At 37.3% G+C, this 22,883-nt stretch overlaps 1 protein-coding gene across 2 annotated transcripts in view; it reads right to left on the bottom strand.

Moving 5' to 3' along the window:
- The window catches only part of PRKD1 (protein kinase D1), a 152,838-nt gene that overhangs the window by 11,135 nt on the left and 118,820 nt on the right, over window positions 1–22,883 (bottom strand). For both annotated transcript variants that reach the window (XM_072865719.1, XM_072865720.1), the window contains exons 6-16: window positions 21,576–21,653; window positions 17,860–18,064; window positions 15,229–15,352; window positions 14,342–14,419; window positions 13,099–13,378; window positions 10,708–10,760; window positions 9,236–9,308; window positions 8,131–8,237; window positions 7,543–7,704; window positions 6,097–6,195; window positions 4,668–4,935 (exon numbers count right to left, since the gene is read on the bottom strand). In XM_072865719.1, coding sequence (XP_072721820.1) covers window positions 4,668–4,935; window positions 6,097–6,195; window positions 7,543–7,704; window positions 8,131–8,237; window positions 9,236–9,308; window positions 10,708–10,760; window positions 13,099–13,378; window positions 14,342–14,419; window positions 15,229–15,352; window positions 17,860–18,064; window positions 21,576–21,653 — 1,527 coding nt within the window. The remainder of the gene's footprint in view (window positions 1–4,667; window positions 4,936–6,096; window positions 6,196–7,542; window positions 7,705–8,130; window positions 8,238–9,235; window positions 9,309–10,707; window positions 10,761–13,098; window positions 13,379–14,341; window positions 14,420–15,228; window positions 15,353–17,859; window positions 18,065–21,575; window positions 21,654–22,883) is intronic.

The raw sequence follows: 22,883 nt of genomic DNA on the forward strand, positions 1-22,883 counted from the left end.
AGCACCACATCCACACATCTTTTAAATACCTCCAGGGATGGTGACTCAACCACTTCCCTGGGCAGCCTGCTCCAACACTTGACAACCCTTTTGGTGAAAAGATTTTCCCTAGTAACTAATCTAAACCTCCTCTGGCACAACTTGAGGCCATTTGTTCTTGTTCTATGGCTTGTTAATTGGGAGACCGACCCCCACCTCTCTACAACCTCCTTTCAGGTAGTTGTAGAGAGCGATAAGGTCTCCCCTCAGCCTCCTTTTCTCCAGGCTAAACAACCCCAGTTCCCTCAGCTGCTCCTCATAAGACTTCTGCTCTAGACCCTTCACCAGCTTTGTTGCCCTTCTCTGGACACGCTCCAGCACCTCAATGTCTTTCTTGTAGCAAGGGGCCCAAAACTGAAGACAATATTCAAGGTGTGGCCTCACCAGTGCCGAGTATAGGGGGACGCTCAGTTCCCTAGTCCTGCTGGCCACACTATTCCTGATACAAGCCAGGATGCTATTGGCCTCCTTGGCCACCTGGGCACACTGCTGGCCCATATTCAGCCAGCTGTTGACCAACAACCCCACGTCCTTTTCTGCCGGGCAGCTTTCCAGACACTCTTCCCCAAGCCTCTAGCGTTGCATGGGGTTGTTGTGGCCCAAGTGCAGGACCCAGCACTTAGCCTTGTTGGATCTCATACAATTGGCCTTGGCCCATCGATCCGGCCTGTCCAGATGCCTCTGTAGAGCCATCCTCCCCTCAAGCAGATCAACGCTCTTGCCGAGCTTGGTGTTGTCTGAAAACTTACTGAGGGTGCACTCCATCCCCTCGTCCAGATCCTTGATAAAGATATGAAACAGAACTGGCCCCAATACTGAGCCCTGGGGAACACCACTTGTGACTGGCCACCAACTGGATTTAACTCCATTCACCGCAACTCTTTGGGCCCGGCCATCCAGCCAGTTTTTTACACAGTGAAGAGTATGCCCATCCAAGCCATGAGCAGCCAGTTTCTCCAGGAGAATGCTGTGGGAAATGGTGCCAAAGACTTTACCATCCACAGCCTTCCCCCCATCCATTAGGCGGGTCACCTTGTCATAGAAGGAGATCAGGTTAGTCAAGGCAGGACCTGCCTTTCATAAACCCATGCTGACTGGGCCTGAGCACCTGGTTGTCCTGTACATGCCGCATGATGGCACTCAAGATCATCTGCTCCATAACCTTCCCTGGCACCGAGGTCAGACTGACAGGCCTGTAGTTCTCTGGATCCTCCTTCTGGCCCTTCTTGCAGATGTAGAAGAAATGTTATGCATATTGCATTTTATATGGTAGGACAACCTGAGGATTTTTATTGGCATGCATTAATCAGAATTAATATTAATTATTTTAGATGGTAACCAAGCTCTTCTAAGTTCACTGAATTCTCAGTTTCTGCCTGCTGTTACCGAAGCATGTAATATAGTCTCTGGATGAAGTTATCCCTTTTAAAATCTAGCTATAATGTACAATTCATAGGGTCCATTGTTAAAGAGTGCTTGGACCCAGCACTGTCTTTTGGACATATGAGAAGGATGCAGTAAATAATGGAGAATATTTACATTGAAGAATGAAGAATATTTAGAGAGAATGAAGGAGAATGAATGAGAATTTAGGAGAATGAAGAATATTTACATTAGTTTTACTTATGGCACCTTTGGACAAATGGCTCCTATTTTTCAAATTCACACAGCATAACACTTTAAAAAGATCTTTCTTACCTGCATTAAAGATAATATTTATTTTGCATTTCTTTTATCTGCTACAATGATACTTGTCTAATCAATATTGGTTTCAGTTTTTTAATGCTATAACGGTGCAGCAAAATTTTGGTTGAAGGCTTCTGTGAAGACTGTGGTTGTTTATTATGTGTTAAAGTGCTCTTAAATATTTGCAGAAATTTTTAAATGTCAATAAATAAATTGGACTAACTGCTGGATCATCAACATTTTTTCTTTCTTACAAGTAAAAATATAATTTAAATAATTTTTTTTTAATTTTAAAACAAAGAATAATGCTTCTTGCAAGAAAATATCTGTGTAGATCCTTCAACACAAACACCAATTTCAATCATACCAGCTTGAAAGAGATAGGTTGATCAATGTTTATTTACAAAGAACTTGCTGGATTCTGCGGCAGCATCACATTCCACACTGGGATATAACTCCCTTACAAGCTTGAGTGGAAGAACTAGTTGACGACAAGTAATGTCCTCTTGGGAGAATTATTGCTATGATACAAATTCCAGGAAATAGTTAAACAAGAAATCTACTGTGCCTTTAAAATAAATATATTATGGATCATTTTATATGAAAATTTTAAAAATTTAAAAAGTAATCAGTCATGTATGTTAAAACTTCTTGGCAAAGAATAACTGGCAAAAAGAATAATGGAAAAGATATGGCAGGCAAACACCCAATTCATTAGCTTAACCTGTTTGGGAAGCTGAAAGAGCCCATGGCAAGCTAAAGGAAGATTTTCAAGTGCACAAATGTAACCTGTTGGGATTCAAACTAATTCTCTGTCTGAAGTTTGTAGATTTATAGCACTTAGTGGAGAGAAATTCATGAGCCCTAGTGTATTTTAGCTTGAAATGAGCTTCATGTTATCATAGTTCACATTTAAATACATGTCCCTTTTCAAATTGTTTTTATTTGCAATGTTGAGTAAGCAACTTCATAAAATCTTTAAAATCACCTGTGTTTCCCCCCAAATGCTTCAACCATTTATAGCATCAATTCTGATGGGACTGTTCAGAATTGTAACCCAGATTAGATGTGTTAGGAGACCGGCTACAGATTTGCATTATAGTCATAGATAACAGAAACTGGATGGGGCCAGCAGGTGTTCAGGGCCCACGCACGTGTCCTCTTGTGACCTGCGCAGGAGCGTGGACCAGAGTAGCTGACATGAGAAAGCCGTTCCTTTATTTCCCCTAGCTAATCTGGAGTTTGAGTTCAATTTTGAACTCTAAAAGTCAGCATTATCAAGTAATACTTGGACAGAGATCTAGACTTTAACTCCCTGTGTTAAACATAATGGATCTGTTCAGACTTTTTTCAGGTTTTCGTTTAGCGCAATAGAGTGGCTCATCAGCTAAGAGTTCAAAATATATAATAAAATCACAATGTATAACCAGATTTTAACTTAGTAATTTGTTAAAGTGTGTTCTTTCCTACTGTTCTGCATGCTTGCAGCCTGACATCCATTAACTCTTAATGAAGGCTGTGATTCTATGAAAGGAGATAACACCCCAGTAGGTGAGTTTTCTGTAGGTGCTCTACTGAATCTTCACCTCTGAATGTAGAAATTGATCTTCTGTCTACCACAGTAGAAACTTGTGGGAGACAATTTCTTGCAGCCTCTTCTGTGTTGATTGCTGTTTGCTTATCTCTAGCACCAGATAAAGCATTGCTGCCAACAGATTCTGTCAGCTTACATATCAAAGTGTGTGGAGGTTCAGGAGGACTTCAGTGTGTAATTGTCCAGATTTATAGCTTCCCCCCCCCCAACAGATCTCATCAAACTTCATCTGCCACCAAGATAAAACAACAGACAATGCTCTCAAAGCATTTTTCAGCTGAGAATCTCACATGGCTATAATATATATTATAGTAAGCAGTAGGCACACTTCTCTGAGCTACCATTAACATGTAAGTTAAACATGTCACCTGAAACTCAGAAAAACTGTACTGTAAATAATAGAAATTGTAAATTCTAATACTTTAATTCAATTTGGTACATATTACAATTCAGAAAAAATATAAGAATCTGATGTTTATAAAGTTTCTTTCGCTTTAAGACTTATGAAGCAATCTTGCAAAAAGTTAAGGACAAAGACAATGATAAAATAAAATGAAATAAAATAAAATAAAATAAAACCCACAGCAAATAAGTTGCCTGAAAATGTTTCTTATGTACAAGAAATGTTGATGAAACTAGAACTGATATTTTTGTTAAATGCCCTATTTAGTTGTTTTTAGACACATCTTTAATAGAATTCATTTACCTTCCTTAAAGATGTTCATAGTGAATTATTGACAATGTTCTTTTACTATCAAAAGTCTTTGATGCCATTGACCAGAGCTCAGTTTCAAAAGTCTCGTTGGCTATCTCCAAGCCTTCCCCCCCACTGCAGAAAGTCTCTTCTGTGACACTTTCTCACATTGTTCTTGAAACCTCGTCTGCTTGGAATTGTTCAGTATCTTTGTCTTTTCCACAGAAAGACTATCAGGGTACAGCATCCTACTGAATGGAAACTAAATTACTGGCACAAGTAGAATGAGAAAGAGACTGCAGAGGCACTAGAGCCAAAAGAAGAGGTACAGAAGTAAATATAAGCAACACCAGTTCCAGCAGCTGAGGTTCCCCACAAGATTCAATAGCAACCCAATCTGTAGGTGGCTATGTGCCTCCTTCAACACCTCCTGGAGAGATCCCACGCTAGAGGATTATGCCATATGCAGTCATACATGCTCTGCAGGAAATGTCTAAAGCAGCTGATAGCACAAAACAGAGACTTTACATTATGGTACTTTGAAATTTGAAATTTTTTTTTTCACTGGTATGTACAGGGGAAAAAAAATATAAAAGCAAAATACAACTATTCTTTTTTAGCATTTATATAAAAAGAGCCACAAGCAGATATTACCTTCAGGAGAAATTTCTTTCCATGGATTAGGTGGATACATGAAGGCAGCATTCTGGATTTGGTCATGTATGTCTTCATCTTCATTGAATGGAAAGGTGCCACTGAGGCTTACATAAATGATGACACCCACAGACCACATATCCAGAGATCTGTTATAGCCTTTGTTTCTCAGCACTTCTGGAGCAAGGTAGGCTGGCGTTCCTACAACCGAACGCCTAAATGATTTCTCTCCAATGATTCGGGCAAAGCCAAAATCACAAAGTTTTACCTGTTTAAAGAAAAATGCTATAGTAAGACTGACACTATTTTTATTATCAAATACATACTTGAGGAACTTTTATCATGGTTTAGTTGCAAGATGTATCTCTACTGTTCCTTCAAGGATAGGGGTTTTTTTTTTTAAACTCCTCTTTGAGAGGAATACCCTTATTCCACTGAGACGTTAGACCAGGTTACCAGTCCATTGCATGTCCTCTATTCCTTCACTCCCTGAATAGATCGCAGTAACACAGGACAGCTTAGAATGAAAGAAATACAGTTTTGGATGGGCCTAACAGCTCAGGCTCCTGGTGAAAGTAGTAATATAAAGTAGTACTTATTCATTCATAACATAAAAACACAGCGAACAGAAAAATTGTTTTACCTATGGCCTTTTCTTAAATCAAGCAAATTGACAAAATTTAGTTCTTGATCTTCCACTTTTATTTTATTGTGGACCTAGTTACACCCTGCCTCTCTGCAAACTTCCTTGTCTGATTTCTTCAGAGGGACAGATTTAGCTGCTTAAAAATTCTCACTTAATGCCTCAGTACAGATCTTTCATTTCCAATTATTGATAATGGTATTATTTACAAATTATCAATGATGCTCCTTTTGGAGGATGTGGAGGAGATTATAGATGAACTCTGCAGATCAAAGGTCACAGGAGCTGATACAAATACCTTTTAATGAGAAGTACAACAATGAGCCAGAAAGTTTATTTCAATATTCTGCAATCTACCTGGCATTTAAATTCATAAAATTAAAGAAGCAGCTCTGGTTCTTCATGAGCTCTACCCTAACTTTCAGAAAAATAACTGTCTTTCCAGTGGCTGCTTGCAAATTGTCACTTATCTGGACCAAATCAACCAGGTAAGTAATTCGTGCTGTGGTGAGCGAATTAGAAACAACTGCACAAGTAGTTATGTCACACTTGAAAATCTAGTTGAATGTTTTAGGCAAATAACAAAAGGCAATGATTTTCAAATATGTCTTCTTTGAAAAGTTTTTTGAATAAGTGATCAGTTTTTTCATATCTAAAAATTCTCTGTAGTTCCTGGAGGAGATACAGGCAGGTCACTAATCACTTTTTTGTTTGTTCATAAAATAATCATTGCTAACATTTATGAATTTGAACACTTTATCTTAAGAAAGGGCGTTTTCTACTTGCCTGTGGGAAAGGATCAGCTGATGCCAATAACACATTTTCTGGTTTGAGGTCACAATGAACAATATTTTTGAAATGAAGATGTCTTAAAGCAACAAGGATCTGTGAAGAAACAAATCAGAAAGAAATTCAGTTTTAAATATCATACTTGTTTGTTTGTTTGTTTTATATTGTTCAGACAATATCAGTGATCAGAGAAGCAAGGGCTGGCGTAGAGAGAAACAATCCAACAGGAATGTACCTTTTACAAGAATGTCTACAATGGAAAAAAAAGAAAAAGCAAAAATGTCAGCTATTATTTGCTGTGCCTCAAGTTTTCTTGATGTTTCACTGTATGGAATATGATTTTTCCCTCTCCAAAGACTTTATATTCTAAACATTTTTTAAAAGCTAGGTTCTAAGTACTTGTTTACTTTTTTGTGTGTGAAATCTTTGGATGCAGAAACATTTGCAAAATGACCTTCCAGATCTAAATTCACTCAAAAAATTTCACAGAAATATTATGTGATCCAATTTAAGCATTTTCTTGAGGAGAGAAAGCATAAGGATCCTTGCATGTATTTTTATTCTGTTACACACACAAGAACATGGCAACAGAGTGTAACAGATATCCACCCTATTCCTGTGACTTCAACTCCATTCCTTGTGTCTGGTCAGGGGCTGACAGAATTTCTCACTATATTAGAGCAGGGAATGGCGAGGAGGCTGAGTCAGCCTGGGAAGGCAAGAAACCAAATTCTGAAGCTGGTGGCAGTTTCGCCCATGAAAGCCTGAAAACTAGGGAACCTGCTATGTTCTATCCCAAATAATAAACTTCCACTGTAACACTGTTGTTCCTGCTCCTTTCTTTTTCCTGACTGCTGAAACACAGGCTGCTTTGACTCTGAGGTTGCTCACTACACAATTGTGTATCTAAATTTAAATCAGTATTATGCGCAGCAAAAGAAGCGATAGAATAATGTGACAACAGGAAGAACAAAAAAAAACAACACCCAGATCACATTGTTAACAGAAGTCATACAGGAAACCAGATTCATTTAATCAGAGATAGTGTTGAGATCCAATCTCAGCACAGAAAAGATGCACAAAAGTGCATAGCATGAACTGCAATGATTAGGCATGAGGAAGTTCAAGAGGCTCCAGTTTCTTTATGTACGTCTTCAACGGTTTGCTGTTAGTGCTTTGCATCCCCTTCTTGTGCTTAATACTTCAAGCATATGAGAGACTAGCTTGATGGCCCTTCCATCCAGCAGCATATGTATCTAGTTCTAGGTCCTCTTAATGGTTTACTACCTATCAGATAATGTACACAAAGCTGTCTTACCATCCTGATGTTATAATTCAGTCTTTCATGAATCAAAGCAGTAAATTATGCCAAAAGCAAAACGTAAGAAAAAGTGATAATAATTGACCTCAAATCTCTTTCTAGGTCTGTAACTAATTTCTTACCTGAGTAATTAAAAACTTTGTTATTCTCTCTGGCAATCTGCCCTTTTCACTTGATAAGATCATCTCCAGCATGTCTCCATGGAGTTTTTCCATAACAACAAACACTCTTTCTGGCGTCTCAAACATACATTCCAGATTTACAACCCCAGGATGATGAAGATTCTATTAAAGACAAATACAGCACTACATTTCCCAACATGATCAGTACATTTTATCATTACATAGCCTGTCTTCTGACCCCTCTAAAAAGACAACTTTTCAGTATTTCATAATTTGAACTGTGTGCCTAACCTGTAGGCAACAGGCATGAAATTTCTAGGGACAGTACAGGAGAATGGATGAACTTCAAATTAGTTTAACGAACACGTTTTCCTTATTGTGCCTGGTGCTTAAAACTGCAGAAATTGTAACTCTTAATGTGACATTACCAATACATTTGGTCTTGGCTGTTTATGCAGATAAGCAGTAAAAATACTAGTATTTTTGCAAAAATACTAGTGATTATCAATTAAAATAATTTTCATATTATCTGGTATTTATAGAAATGTACAAATGGAGTTAATACAGTAAAAAAGAATAGAAAAATACCTGTAAAATTGCAACTTCATTACGAAGTTGACTTTCCTGTTTAGTTGGAAACCTTAATTTGTCAATTATTTTAATAGCAACATCTCTTCCTGTTTTGCGATGTTTTCCTGCATTAATAAAACAAAAAGCCTCTGTCAATTAACATGATTAATTCTGAAAAATGTTCCACTTTCACTGGATTGTACAAATGACCACAACCAAGTAATTCGCAGAGCAGGAAATTAAGTCCTGTAAAGTTTAGTTATGTTAAAGTTAAGTCATTAAAAGTTTTCTGTCATTTCCCTTCTTTCTACCCTTCGACAAGAGAACTTTTCTCATTATCATCTGACAAAGCTGTTTAAACATGTAAGAAACGTACACATATGAGAAAGTCAGCTCTGCATTTCAAGAATATAGAGGCAAAGTTAACTTTCTGATATATATATATGTATATATATACACACACACATATGCTTGATCGTATACTTAAGCTAAATTCTCTGCAATTGGCAGGTTGTAGGCTTAGTCCTTTGATAGTAGGTCCAGACTAGCAAATAATGAAATAGGTGATCGCCTTTAGGCATGTGAGTGCATGTCCCAGGTTTATCAGAGACCCACAGAGATTCTTCAGTGAGAAATTTGTTGTTAGAGCTCACTTCACACTGTCTCAAACAACAGCTGTACCTAAACACTGTTGAAAAACACCCAAAAACTGCTGAAAAAAAATGAAGGAAAAGAGAGGAAATATGGATAAGAAAATGAAAAAAAGAAATAATTCAAACAAACTACTGAGAAACAAAGGAAAAGCACTCACAAAAGCATGCCAAGAAAAACAGTAGGAAGAAGAAATTATAATTTTTTTTCTTCTTCCTTTATAGTTCTCAAAAAGAACAGTTTTCTGTGTGTCAGGGTTTTCTTTACTGGAGCTTATAGAGAACATAAAGCTATTAATATACAGTGACCGTTACTGGGTAGAAAACTTCAAATTACAAAAAGACTTTGTCAACAAAACCCAGTTTCATTATTTAATGAATACTGCTTATATAAAACATTTCAGAGTCCAAATACTTTCATCATTCAAGAAATTTTCTCTCTTAAGCATAACTACAGCACACCAAAGCCTTACCTCCATAAACAATTCCAAATTGTCCTGATCCCAACACCTCATCTGGGAAGATTTGGTATACCGTGCTAATATCCTGTTTATATAAACATAACAAATATTAAACCGTGAGATATGGAAACAAAATTTGTATTTCATTTGATTTTCTAATGGAAAGTAGCATACCTTTACCATAGTACATTTCAAAATATATTCTCTGCCAGAAACATTCATGCAAGTTTTCTTAAAAGCCACATTAACAGCAATTGCTGTAAAAGCTGCCGCATCTTCGATAGGTTTCAGCCACTGCCATCTTCCAGGCAGGTAGCCCCCAGTGCACAACATTACAGTTTATCTTTGTGAATTTTGAAGACAAACATATGTATGGAAATAAAGAGGGTCTTGTTAGCAACATTCTACCCTGAAGTCCCAGGATCCCAGATCTAGGAATTACTGCTAGTTTTTATGAAAAGGGAGAAATTATGAATTTAAAATTTTCTTGAAAGAGTTCCTATGTCAGCTCATGTCGGCCACGGAAATGCAAGTGGTTTCTTAGTTTATAGAAAGCTTTGTGAGTATCAGCAGTTCTGGGCTTAGGCTGTTTGTGTTTGTCCTCTGAGATGGGTAAAATATTCCATCCGTGCCAGAGAGGGCTTCTCATGTCTCACTGTTTCTTAGGGCCTAAACACAGACTAAAGCACAAGCTGTTAGCAGATTCATTTGGGAGTCTCAAACAAACCTCAAATCTTGGAGCTCCACTTAATTTTCCTGATATTTAACCAGCAGCACATATGAGGACGAGTAAAAGAACACCAAGGACTCGATAGTAAAGGCTGTCTCACTTTGTCTCAGGAAACAAATGGACACATCCTTCCCTAGCAGGCAATCTTTTTCTGGCAAATACCAGAGCTGCCCCAAAGCTGTACTCAGCTGCAGGCAGTCCTGTTTATTTCCTCTGCCCATGAAACAGAAAACCATCAGCGTGACTGTTTACCTCGACCACAAATCCTGCGTCTAACAGTCCTAGTGTAAAAGAAACCCAGAGTTCTTTACCGATGTTTAGCAAAATATGTAACTCTTCCTTCGGATAGAGCTTCATCTTCATACAACAGAGAATATCTGATCTCTCAGTGATGACAGGAGAAGGCATATTTATCAAGGCCTGTGATTAGCTTTACGAAGTTCAGCTGACAAATTCCATGAACTAATAACTTTTACAGCTTGCTTTTCCTTTTGATAATTAACATCCTGCAAGGCTCCATAGTGAAATTGTGTTAAGTGAAATTACCCATATGTAATTCTTGCGTCTGAAGAAAAGGTGCCATGAAGATGATTTTTTTCCAGAAGTTAGCAAAGCTAATTGTTTGTTAATTTCTACAAAGTAAGTGAAATATGGCTGATGGGAACTCCTCTAATGTTCCTCTTTCCAAAACAGATCAACGACTTTGCAAGCTTAATCATAGCATGTCTAGCACCACCATCCAGAGATCACTCACCACATTTTCTTGAACTTGGCAGTTTGACACAGAAATACTGATGGATATATCCCCTGGGGAAGAAAGTGAAATATACTTTAGATTCCTGTGCTTTTAGTTCAAACATGTAGTAATAGGAAATGACATTTACATTACATCAATATCTCCTGACAGCTCTAGAAATTGGACCAATTAGGTCAGCTTGTTCATCTATCAGCCAATATAAAATTACAGCAGCCCACAAATAATGTGACTTGAACAGCGGTTTTGCAGTGTATGGAAAAGAACAGAATTATAAATTTCATTATTAATTTTTAATAGTGGAATCTCATAATTCCCATTTATAAGCTTATTATTGCTTTTTTCTAATCTATTTTGGGTCTTTGTACCTCATGGAAGTAACGTAACTGCAAATAGGGTAAACTATTTTTATTTAGTGGATTTAATAATCATTTTTATTTATAGTGTCACCTACAATGTATTCGATGCTATTCAGATGAAGGCCAATATGCATTCAAATTGGTCCGTGTACTGTTAAAAGTAATACTCATTTCAGCTGGCTTCAGAGACATTATTAAAAAACATAATGGAAGCAAAAACTTGCACTTGTGCTTTAATACAACAAATATCAGATCCAACCTCTACAAATTCAGAGCTTAGAATGTTGCCATAAGGATTCTGAACTGCAAACCTACTGAGGGGTTTAATAAAACTCGAGAATATGTCTATTGCTAACTGTATTACACAAAGTCATCTCTTTGGGGAGGAAAGAATGGTTCTTTGGAGCATTGCTGCCCCTGTCTCCTACCTCTGCCTAGAATCCTGTTCATGCTGACTTTTCATTTTCTTAGTATGGACTTCAGCCTCATCAAAAGCACTGTCCTCTGTTATAAAGCCAGTATTACACACTGAAGACACTCGCTACTACCCATCAGCACCTCTCCTAGTTGCAGTAAGTAGCATGAGTAACTTCTGCCCCATGTGACTTATTCCTTTGTCCTTTCCTTAGGAATAGACTGGTTTTGGAATGGAATGTTTCAGTTATATAGAGGCTTCTTTATCATCGTTAATTTGTTTTCAAAACAAATTGTGCTGCTTTGTGTTTACATGAAAAAAAACATGGACAAAGACATGCATCTTATACTTTGAGCAGAAGACAGAAGGTTGCTATCATTCTCACTCCCCACAGGAATTTGTTCTGAAGGTCTCAGATGACCTTAATTTTTGCACAAAAACCCCAAAGATAACTACTAACTTGTAAAGAAAATCTTCAAACTTCCCAAGAGAGAAAGAGAAGACAGCTGTCATTCCCAGTCCAGCATGTTAGGTGATTTGTTTAGCTACGCTGGGCCCAAACCAGGGGCACTAGGCAACTAGCCTGATCGAAATGACATCCAGAATTTGGCACTATTTTATGCAAGAACCCAGTCGAGAAAGCAAAAGACAGAGCTGATCTAATCTGATATGTGAGCTGTTGTGCCTGGAGATGAAATGCCACAGCTTGTTGTATTACTTGGTTTCTGAAGGGCTTGTGGTCTCATTAGCATTTCGCGCTGCATTAATAGCATCCAGATGTCAAGTGCTAAAGCGGGTGTATATTGCAACAAAAGGTCTAATCCAAATTGTGTAGACATATCCAAATTTGCTATCCACTGACTAGGCTGAGTACAAGCAGCAGAGCAACCACAGCAACACATGCCTAGTAGTGGGGAATTGTTTGCTCTGTGCTACTTTGTTATCAGTACCTGCGCTAGATTTAAACGAGCTTTATGTTTGGTTTACATAAGCTGTTGTCTTTGCTAGAGAATTACCCAAAGGTATGTAAATTGGAGGAAAAGATATATTCAGTCCTTTTGGTCCTGGGTAACATTCATGCCTTGTTGTGCTTAGGACAGCTGTTCTTCACATTTGAGCTCATTTCATCTCAGCATGGGACAATGTTTGTGGCAGTTGTACAGCCAAATGCGATGAAAGGGAGCGTGTCATCTGTGCTGCAGTGACCTAAAGAGCAAAGAGCTGCTTCTGCAGATAGCTAGAAACATAAATTACAGTAATGATGGGAAAAATCTATCAATTCCCAACTGGAGCTCAGAAAACTTCATGCCTCTGCACAAGAAGGCTATTACTCATGTCAGCAACACAAATGTGGATGAGATACCTTACTAATGTAACAACTATTTGCTTGCTAACAAATCTGCATCTTGTATATTAATACAGATGTCCTAGTATAAACTGGAAACACATGGATGAGAAACTGTGGTGTTTAAAATAATATGCAGACAGGTGATAAGCCATGACAGAACAGCCTTTACTAGCTGTGCAAGACTTCCTTTCAACGTGGGCAGAAGATTGAGCAATGCCATTTGTGATATGACTCTACTTATCTGAAATGGAGGAAATGAACAAACTTACTGTGCAGGCTGGGTCCTGAGCCAGTTGATGCCCCTTTAGGGATGACAGGCATCAGGGCGTGCTGGATGGCCATCTCCCACATTCGTGCCACATCAATGCCAATACCACTGGTGATCACGCTGTTATTCAGTGGAACACTTGAGAGGTTTTCTATGTTTTCTCCAACATAATAGACTATATTTGCTGTGCTTATTTCAAAACAATGAGGATTGGCTCCTTGAGGCAGCAAAGTGAAGGTTTTTGCAGGTTCCAGAGCCAAAATTTCAGACAATGGGATTTCCTAAAATGAAAAAATGTTTTACTTTCTGTGTAAAGATTCTCAACATATAGAACTAAAGCATGAACTTTATTTAACTAATTTATGATATAAGCTGTTGCTTTTAACCACATGCTTCTTGTACAAACAAAAAGGCTCTTGTAACCTGAAACTCCATGACACAGAGGACTGTTGATGGTAAAATACTAAATGTTTCTTTCCAAGACCAAGTAGAAATTTAATTATTTAATTAAACTTATCAAAGAGAGCAGTGAGGTGCCATCAGAAAAGACCAGGACCATCCATATATCAACAGAACTGCACTAGAAAGTTGAACCCTGTTGACTCCTTATTTAATAAAATTTATTTATAATATATTATTTGCAGAATAAATCTATTCAACATTAAGATTCCAAATCCACCTTTCACATAGGCGTAAACTTGATTGTTTCATCTTGAATAACACTTAGGGCACATTTTACTGACATATTTCCCTGAGAGGAAGCCATATGAAAAAAATACATTTCATTATTAAAACTTATTGCAGTAATGCCTAAGGAGTTTAACTGCCTCAGGTAGAAGGCTATGAGCATTAAAACGTTCTTTTACAATCAAAATCACAACATAATGTCCAAAGGACACAATTAAAATAATATATACTATGCCTCATTTTTTGGAAAGAATTTGTATTATGAATGACAGAATGTCAGATGAGCTTTTTGGCAGAATTTGTCACTGGTACTGAATCACCCCTGCATAAAAACCTTCCATTTCCACAACATGTATTTTACAGGTCCTTGTTAGCTGACACCTTTCTGATCTGAGACTTGTTTGTGAAAGGCAAAACACAGATACGCAGCTTAAATAATGAAAACAAACACAGATCAAAGTTATACTACTGGTGTACTTCTAGTAAGTATCTATTAATTCAGCAATTTAGTCATTATATTCTGCTGGTACAAGAAGAGATTGAAAAATATTCCTTACTTTGTAATATTTGCTTCCAGTATCATTTTGAAAAAGTGTAATACATTTGCTGTCCAGTCTCCAGTAGTGTCGTTTCCTCTGCAATGAAAAACAAGGGAAAAATCTTTCTAGCATTTTCCAAGTAAATTAATTAAATGTTCAGTTCTCAAAAGCATCACTTCCAAAATGTTTCACTTAAGTTTGAAGAGATGAATTATGAATGATAAACATGAATTTGCTATTACAAGATTTTTATGAAGGCTTTATATTTGAGTTTAGGATTTATAGGGCCACCCTCTGTTGTTTTGGTAATAACCTAGCTCTGTTCAAATTTTCCAGGTTTTAAAAATTTAAAATGTCACTTCGATGTCTGCATTACATTCAGCACAATTTGCTACAGGTATGCTGCTAAAATAATTAAACTTTATTTTTGTATCAGTTATAAGACCCCAGCTCACTTTAGAAGTCCACATACTGAAGTCTTTATTCCCGTTTTAGCAGGTTGGAATGAAAACACCTTTTTTCTACACTAAGTCTATTTTACAAAAGCCTCGATTCACCTAGCAGTAAGATATCTAGGAGACTGCAGCTGGAAGGTAAAGCTACTTTCTAGAACCCCTAAGGTGTTAACATTATTTTTTACTTCCTTCAGGATGTCTTCAGATTTGGCTGCCTATGATCATGCAACTGACATATTCAGATATTTTTTGTGTGTTTTAACTGTCTCCTGTTTCTTACAAGCAGTGCCAGTCCTCAGTTATGACTAGAGTCAGGACTTTAGGCATCACAAATACTGCAAAAAAATGCCTTACATGAGTGACCGTAAATTATCAAAGTATTGTTAGGATTTGATTCTGTACTATCATATAGTATGTACAGTAAGACATGTCTTCCTTAACATTTCTTACCAATGTGTCCTTGCTTGTATAGTGAACCATCCAACCCTCCTTCATTACTGTGCTACTTCTCCTTTTTGTGTGCTTCACAGATTGTACCACTCTCATTAATGGAATATTGTTGCTGGTTGAAGGGCTTAAGAATAAATCAATAAAGGCATTTAAAAAGAAGATAACTTTGGACAAAACAAAAAAAAGTTCTTTTAAACCAGGAAAAAAAAATATATATATCAGATATCCACATTTATATTTATCATCACTACCAGACCTGGACTGGACACTATTTTGTTTTGTCTTTCCAAGTATTTTGAGATTACGAAGAAAAAGAAATTGTAATGCTACACCAGGAGAATGTCAGAGACCTTCTGAAGGCTTACACACACACACACACACATTCTCTCTTCCAAAAATATTCCTAAAGATGAGCTAAGATGGGCAAATGACTAGGGCCTCAGCTAGGGTGTGGGAGCCATAGCTCAAGCCTGTGCTATGCATGATTCAGACCAGTACTTGATCTTGAATCTCTCATTACCTAAGTAAACATTGTCCATCAGATTAATGTCCTGTGATCTTTCTTGGGTTCAAACACACAATGGAGTGATGAGGGTTTACAGAGTAGAAAATGTGTCAGCTGCCTAGTTCTGCATACCCTAGCAGGGCACAGCAGAGAATTTGCTGGAACCTCTCAGAGAAAGAGGTTTAAACTAATACATTTTATCCTCAAAGACCTAAAGCAAAGTCCCATTGCCTTGCACTCTGGGGTACGCACACTGAAACTCTCCACAACTCAGCTGACACACCGTAAGTAGGGAAGGCATGGGAACTTGACAGTATGCCTGATAGCACCATCAGATAAAATCTGGAATATCTAGTTGGAGACGTGTAAGAAGTAACCAAGCCCATCTTCCCACTTTCCTTGCTGTTAGAGTTAACCACCCCTAAAGCAGATTCTGCGTAATGGAATATGGACTCATAATCTGCTTCAATCCTAAACCTAAATGCTTAGTTATTTCTGGCAGAACTTTAAATGGAGATGATGCATTGTATGTGAAAACACAGCACAGAGAGCTCATGTTCTGCCCTGCTGGCAAAGCTATTGGTGCAACAACTCCAACAAAAAAGGGCAGAAACCACCCAGGAAAAGAACAATATCTTAAATTTCCACGGTTGTGACTGTGGATGTCTGCAGATGGCCTTCACTGTAGTGCATCCTGGAAACAAGAAACATTTTATGAATTGGCAGTTTCCAATAAAAATGCAAAAAGTGTGCTGTCTTAAAGTTTCGTTACGACTGTAACATACAGTTAACATCTCTTTTTTGACTAAAAGTGATCAAATGAGCTGCAGTTCCTATTTAACTATTCTTGTCTGTACTGACATGAGGTTTACTTTTTTGTTTGCCTTTTATAGATCACTTAAAAATAATCTATGTATATGGAGACTACCCTTAGAAATAACTGGGGGAAGGTATTACTGGAAATACAGGGATGCCCCTCAACTAAGTAAAACATGTACCTTGGTTATCAATGTTTTTATTAGTTATAATTGGGTATTTATATTTTGAAAACGTGCAATGCTCTCCATTTAATACAACTTGGACATTGAAAATGTTATATGACACTAATTTTGTGATATAAGCACAGGCTTATATTCCAATGATACAAGGTGTCTGTATATGCAGATGAATATGACAGTAGGAAAACCAGTTCACTGCTGCGGGAGGTAAAACTGCATATTGTTGAAATGGATTGCTTTCTATTAGTGCAACAACTGTATGTTAGTAACAGAGAGCTAAGGAGAACGTGTGACTGAAACAGACTCCCAGTAAGAAAATAAAAGAGGAAACTGCAGGTCAAACTGGGACCTGTGAAAGAAAAATATTCTATAATTCTTCAAGGTACAGATCCCTTGCATCAAGGAGATTACAATTGAAAGAATCTTAATTCATTTTAGGTTCCCTGACAATGAATAATCCCTACTTTTTTCCCTAATAATCAGTACAGTTCCAATAAGTGAATAACGTTTTTTTCTCTTCAGACATTTCTGAGGTAAGTTGCACAACTCAATTCCTATTTTCCTTCCTGATTAGTCATTTCAAACCACTAATCTATTTTGTAACTTGCTTCAAACTACTACTTCAAGTTTGTCAAAATTTCCTTCTTTCTAAAGGTATCTAAAAATACAAACAATTCATCTAGAGCCGATTATACCATAGCCACTTACACAATTTTTTTAATTTTTATTTTTGTTCATTTAAATGACCAGGCATTGCACTATTAGTCAGGGAAAAAATGCTTGGGAAAATAAATAAGTAAAGAAAAAATAAATTGTTCTTTATTGCTCATGCACAAATCGTTTCACAACATAATTTTCATAAGAGAACAGACCTGTAACAATTACTTGTGCACCAGTTTTCAGTTGCTACTTCAATTTGACAATAATTTTTAAGCTTCTCTTAAATTCCTAATGCATATATTCAGTGAAGCAATCTCATTACAATTTCAGAACCACCACATATCACTAGCTCTCTCGATTCTCAATGAGTGAGAATAGGGTCCATGTAGATTACCCCTTGAACCCTAGACATGATACTTACAAATAAATAGAAAAGAAGATGGAATGTAGACTCACTGCCCAGCTCACCTGATCATCCTGTTAGACTCATCGTGATCCAGATCAGCATCCTGCATTTCCCCGTTGTCACTATGGCATCCTGTCATTGACATCTCAGAATCATGAGCTATAGATTCTTCCATGTCATCTATAAAACCACTGTTTCTTTCACTGTCATTGTCATCACTCCCTTCTTCCATAACCACATCAGACTCAGCCCCAGGACTAAGAAGATCTGGAATACAATTTCTGAAGTTATTATCTGAAAACATACAATACTCCAATCACAACATCCTGACACATTTTGAGCTTCAGAAAAACTCAGGTTCTCTTTGGAACTCTATAGCCTGGGTCTATCTCTGCTCAGCACTCTTCGTGTACTGGTGAAGTGTGGGTTTTAACCAGCCATTTAGAAAATCACTACAGGAAATGGGAAATGCATAAAACCAAAATATTTTCAGAAATACAACTTTCTATTAAAAAATGCTAAAGTTAAAGCAGAATTTCTTATCCATGGATTTCTATCAAACATTCTATACTCATGAGCTTTATTTCTGAGATCTTCTGGCAGATTCTGGCTTGAATGTTGTATACTGTCTTGATGGCTGTTGGCAGGCTACAGCTGCAAACTGATGCTATAAGAGCAGTAATTTCAAAACTGGGAATTTTGTAATATGATGATGACATGATGATGAACTATTGAAATAACTCCCAAGACAATTACTTATAATGTGAACTATATTTTGGGGGGAAAAACATATTTCCTTTGCAGCAGTGTTTTCTGTGAAAGCTGCACAATATGGCACAGTAATCCATACTATGGAAATAATGCTCCCTGCCTTTAGAAAAGAAATATTAAATAAATATTAAAAAGTCCAATGTAAGATAGCATAGAAAAAATACAAAGACTTAGGATTTAACTTATTTGACTACGGCATAGTATTAATAGTATTTTCCAGCTTATATTTAAATTATGTTAAACTTTCCAGTTTCAAGATTAGATATGCCTAAGCAAGATCAAAGTAAGAAATAATTTTTTATTGTATTGCTGCTTGTGAATGGATTTATCTGGAAAACAGAAAGGGTGAGAAAACTTTAAGCTTATTTACCTAAGGACTTACATTACAAAACCAACCAACCAAACAAAACCCCAAACAAAACAAAAAAAAACCCCAAACCACCAAAAAAAGGCATTTTGTTGAAACTCAACCTGCTGCTATGCAGGCTGTGATCTAACATGTCAAAATCATCAGTCCTGTCAGGTAGTAAAGAAAGCATTAGTTTTTCTGGGACGTTTGCAGTGTTTCAGAAATTTGAAGTAGAGTTAAAATCACATGGAAGACACCAAATATTCTCACCAAGAAACTTTTACCTAATTGTGTGAAGGAATGTTCTTGACAGTCAGCGTAGATGATGCCCCAACAGAAAAAGCACACTGAGCTGGCTGACAGCAAAATGTTTTGAATTGATGGCATTTCACTCAAATTGGAAGTGCACAGCTGAAAGGTTTGTTTCAATGTACAGTAGTCTTAAAATATTTGGATATAAGTTACTGATGTGTGATATAAGAGACACATTATACTTCATCTCTAGCAGAAACAGTCATCCAGTCATGAATGACACTTTACAGCGTGAGGCTCTCTCTTTGCTAATCCTACAACACTTTTTTAATCTCTATTTTTAATAAACCCACAATCAGTTAAAAATAACCTCCCACATTTAGTATATAATGTGTTTGTTAATGAGACCATACTTGGAATTTTATTGCTTCAGCTCTTCCTTCACTTACTATTTTGGGGAAGATGTATCACACAGCAGATGGACAGAGTGACAGATACTGTATTTGATTTATTAAGTTTGAAAATAATGTGAACCAAATTACTGTAAAAACAGAAATGAGATACCAGGATGAAATTGCTTTTGATAATCCTAAGGACCCTATATCAGTCATTTAGGACGCACAATTAAGAGTTCTACTTTGATGCTATGGATACCATACTATGGATATTATTTGGTGGGGAAAAGTCAAATTCTATAAATTTAAGATGGAGAGCTTCAAGAAGTACACTTGGAGTAAGCTTGGACTATGTGTTCTCACCCCAAGTGGCTTTGCACAAGCTTTCCTCACTCAAACCATCACTTCCCATCAGGCCGGCGTCAGACTCATGTAGGAGGCAAGTCAACAAAAGTAGCATGTTGCTTGTGGGGCAAAGGCAGGGAGGGGGCACAGAAGGTGTGTTGGAGGGATGAAATACAGCTGCCTCAGATGGAAAGAGGGAACTTCAAGGAGTAATTCAGAAACAAATGTAAATTTTGTTCATTTAGTCCAGCTGTCCAGAAACAAGTCTTCTCTTAGCACTTTTGATCAATCCTGTTCTGCACTCCTCTCTAAAACCACACCTATGCAGGAAAAATTTTATCATTTATAAGCAGATTTAGTTATTTTCTCTGACTGCAAATCTCAGGGAAAACTCTATACTGTTACCAATGGAATTAACATATCATGGTGTATGTTTAGCTCTTGGATTTGAAAATCAAGCCATAAACTTCCATAAGCATCGTTACTTGCAGTCCTGAAGAAATAGATATGTTGTGGGATGGTTAATGGTTAAGTGAGGTATGAATGGTGTAAAGATTAAAAAAAAATAATAATAAAAAAATAGTGACTCCAAGAGTCCAGTTTGAGGTGCATCAGAGAGGACATGCAATAGGAGTCCAACATCAACCTTCCAGAAAATCATGCACCTTATCACATTTCAAGTTGGATACTCAGCATCTGAAATACTTTTGCCTACACTAATTGCCATTAAACAGAAAAACTCTGTAGTAATACAGTCACACTACTAGGAGAAATACTATGAAAAATATTAGTCAACATTTCTAATTTTGGAAATTCTTGATATCTCTTCAATAAAGTAGATCACTGATTTAAAGTTTGAAAAAGTTTGAAAAAGTATTGCCTAATAAGGCAATACTTTATTAACCTCAGAAGCAGTTTAGGCTGACAACTTAACATGGTCATATTCATTAGAAACTGAATGCTTCACCACACTTCTCATTCCCTTATCACATAGAAAAATGACATTTTCAAGGCAATCAACAACTCATCTACAACCACCCTTTTTTTCTCCAGTACCGTCTGTCAAGCCTACCCATACATTCCTATACTTGACACAAAAGCAACAGCACACGTATGGGAAAATCAGCAGATATTCAAGCCTTTATTTCTGGCAAATTATATGATTAGTTTTACGCCAACAGTAAGTGGTGGAATTTTTTCCTGGAGGGCCTTCCCAGATCTTCCAGGTATACCTTTCCTTCCCAGGAAAATTATCCTAAAACAAACACTTTTTTTTCCCCCCAGATTAAAAACAATTTTGTGCTTGGATCTGACAGGTGAATGCCGACTTCTCATGCATGTGGCTTTTTGGTTTCCTTTGGCATTCTGCATTCAACAGGCCATGATCACCCGGCCGTTTTGCAGCTGACACGACCTCTGTGGCACAGCTGAGCTTGTCTGTCAGTGCCACCTATTTGGAAGACACGCGCTCTGAGCTGACGGTGTATGAGCCACTCATAGGGTTCCTCCCACACTTCAACTTCGACGTACAACAGAAATATTGCGGAGGAAGGGCCACTCCCAAGCAATGGAAAAACGTGTCTTTGTACACATCACAGTTTTACATTTCTCCTTTATTTAATTGATGGTTTGAACAATGGCAGAAACAATTGTTAAGGCAACTTACCTCCATTAATGGCAACTTCCCCCAGGCAGTTATTTGGCACTTTAGGAGCACAGCGCTTGTGACAGTTGAACCTACAGTCTGTTAAGAAAAAAAGGGATACAGTAAAATTATTTCTCTTTTTCTATGACACAATTATATTTTTTCCTGCTCTTCAGCCTATAAATGTCAAGCCCTACCATTTCACTAACACAAAGTTAACATGTCCAGAGCGCTCCTTAGCCTGGCTGCACGACACCTGCCAGTGGAAGGGACAGGATGAAGATGCTAGAAGCATGGTTCCTGAGAGGAAAGGAAAGCATTACCGAGGACAGTTGGGTGAAGGCACTAGCTCCAGCTGAAGCGCATGCTCAACTCGTCTAGGGGAGCGATGGGGAGACCTGAGGGCTTGGCTGCAAAGCCAGAGCTGCTTTTCCAGTGAAAGCAGCAGATCGGGCTGCAGTATATCCACTGCAGCTTAAAAGACTGACTACATATCAAACACTGACGACTGCAAATTGAAACAGCAGAACCCTAGCCAACAATTACAAGTGAGAAAATATTTGTTCTTTACATCTCAAAGCAACTTCTGACAGCTTTCAGTGGAGGGTTCCTTCAATACCTTCCTTATTTTCCAGATATTTTTATTTCACTTTACCTTTACTTTTTTCATATGCGTAAGTAGCACTTTATTAGATGTCATCTTAACCGTTTTCTTTTGGCTTATGAACACATTTTACTTAAACTAAGAGCAGTAACTTATTAACACACCTGGAAAAGCAAAGAAGAAGGAAGGAAGAAATACACTAAGGTTGTCTATATCCTTGTAATTATTTAACTTCAGATTGATCCAAAAACCAACTGAGGTACAGCAGTGCCAAACTGTAAGTCAATATTTTTTTTTTTTTAAATCAGGTTAATATTTGCTTATGTCACTGGGATTCAAAATGAACTGAAACAGGTTCTGTTTCAGTTGAACTGAAAACAGAACCTGTTTCAGAAACAAAATGAACTGAAACAGAACTGAAACTCTGATGCCTTCATAGAGATTTTGCTTTAGTTAAATCACAACAGAATCACATCTTAAGTTAAATGAATGCAACTTTGAATTTTTGCAAGGTGTTAGTTCAAAGAAGCAACACAAAGTATACTGATTAGTTCTACGATAGTTGTTCTTTATTTTAATAGAAGGAAGGTGATTTTAAGGATCTGTTAACCAATGTTATCTACCACCATAGCATGCACAATGCTTTGTATTTACGGGCACTCTAGTTGGCTAAAGTGAGCCAGTAATCTAGGCTACAATCCAAAGGGCTTGATTCACTTTGGCAC

Source organism: Ciconia boyciana, chromosome 6 (genome assembly GCF_034638445.1).
Source record: "Ciconia boyciana chromosome 6, ASM3463844v1, whole genome shotgun sequence".
Taxonomy (NCBI): domain Eukaryota; kingdom Metazoa; phylum Chordata; class Aves; order Ciconiiformes; family Ciconiidae; genus Ciconia; species Ciconia boyciana.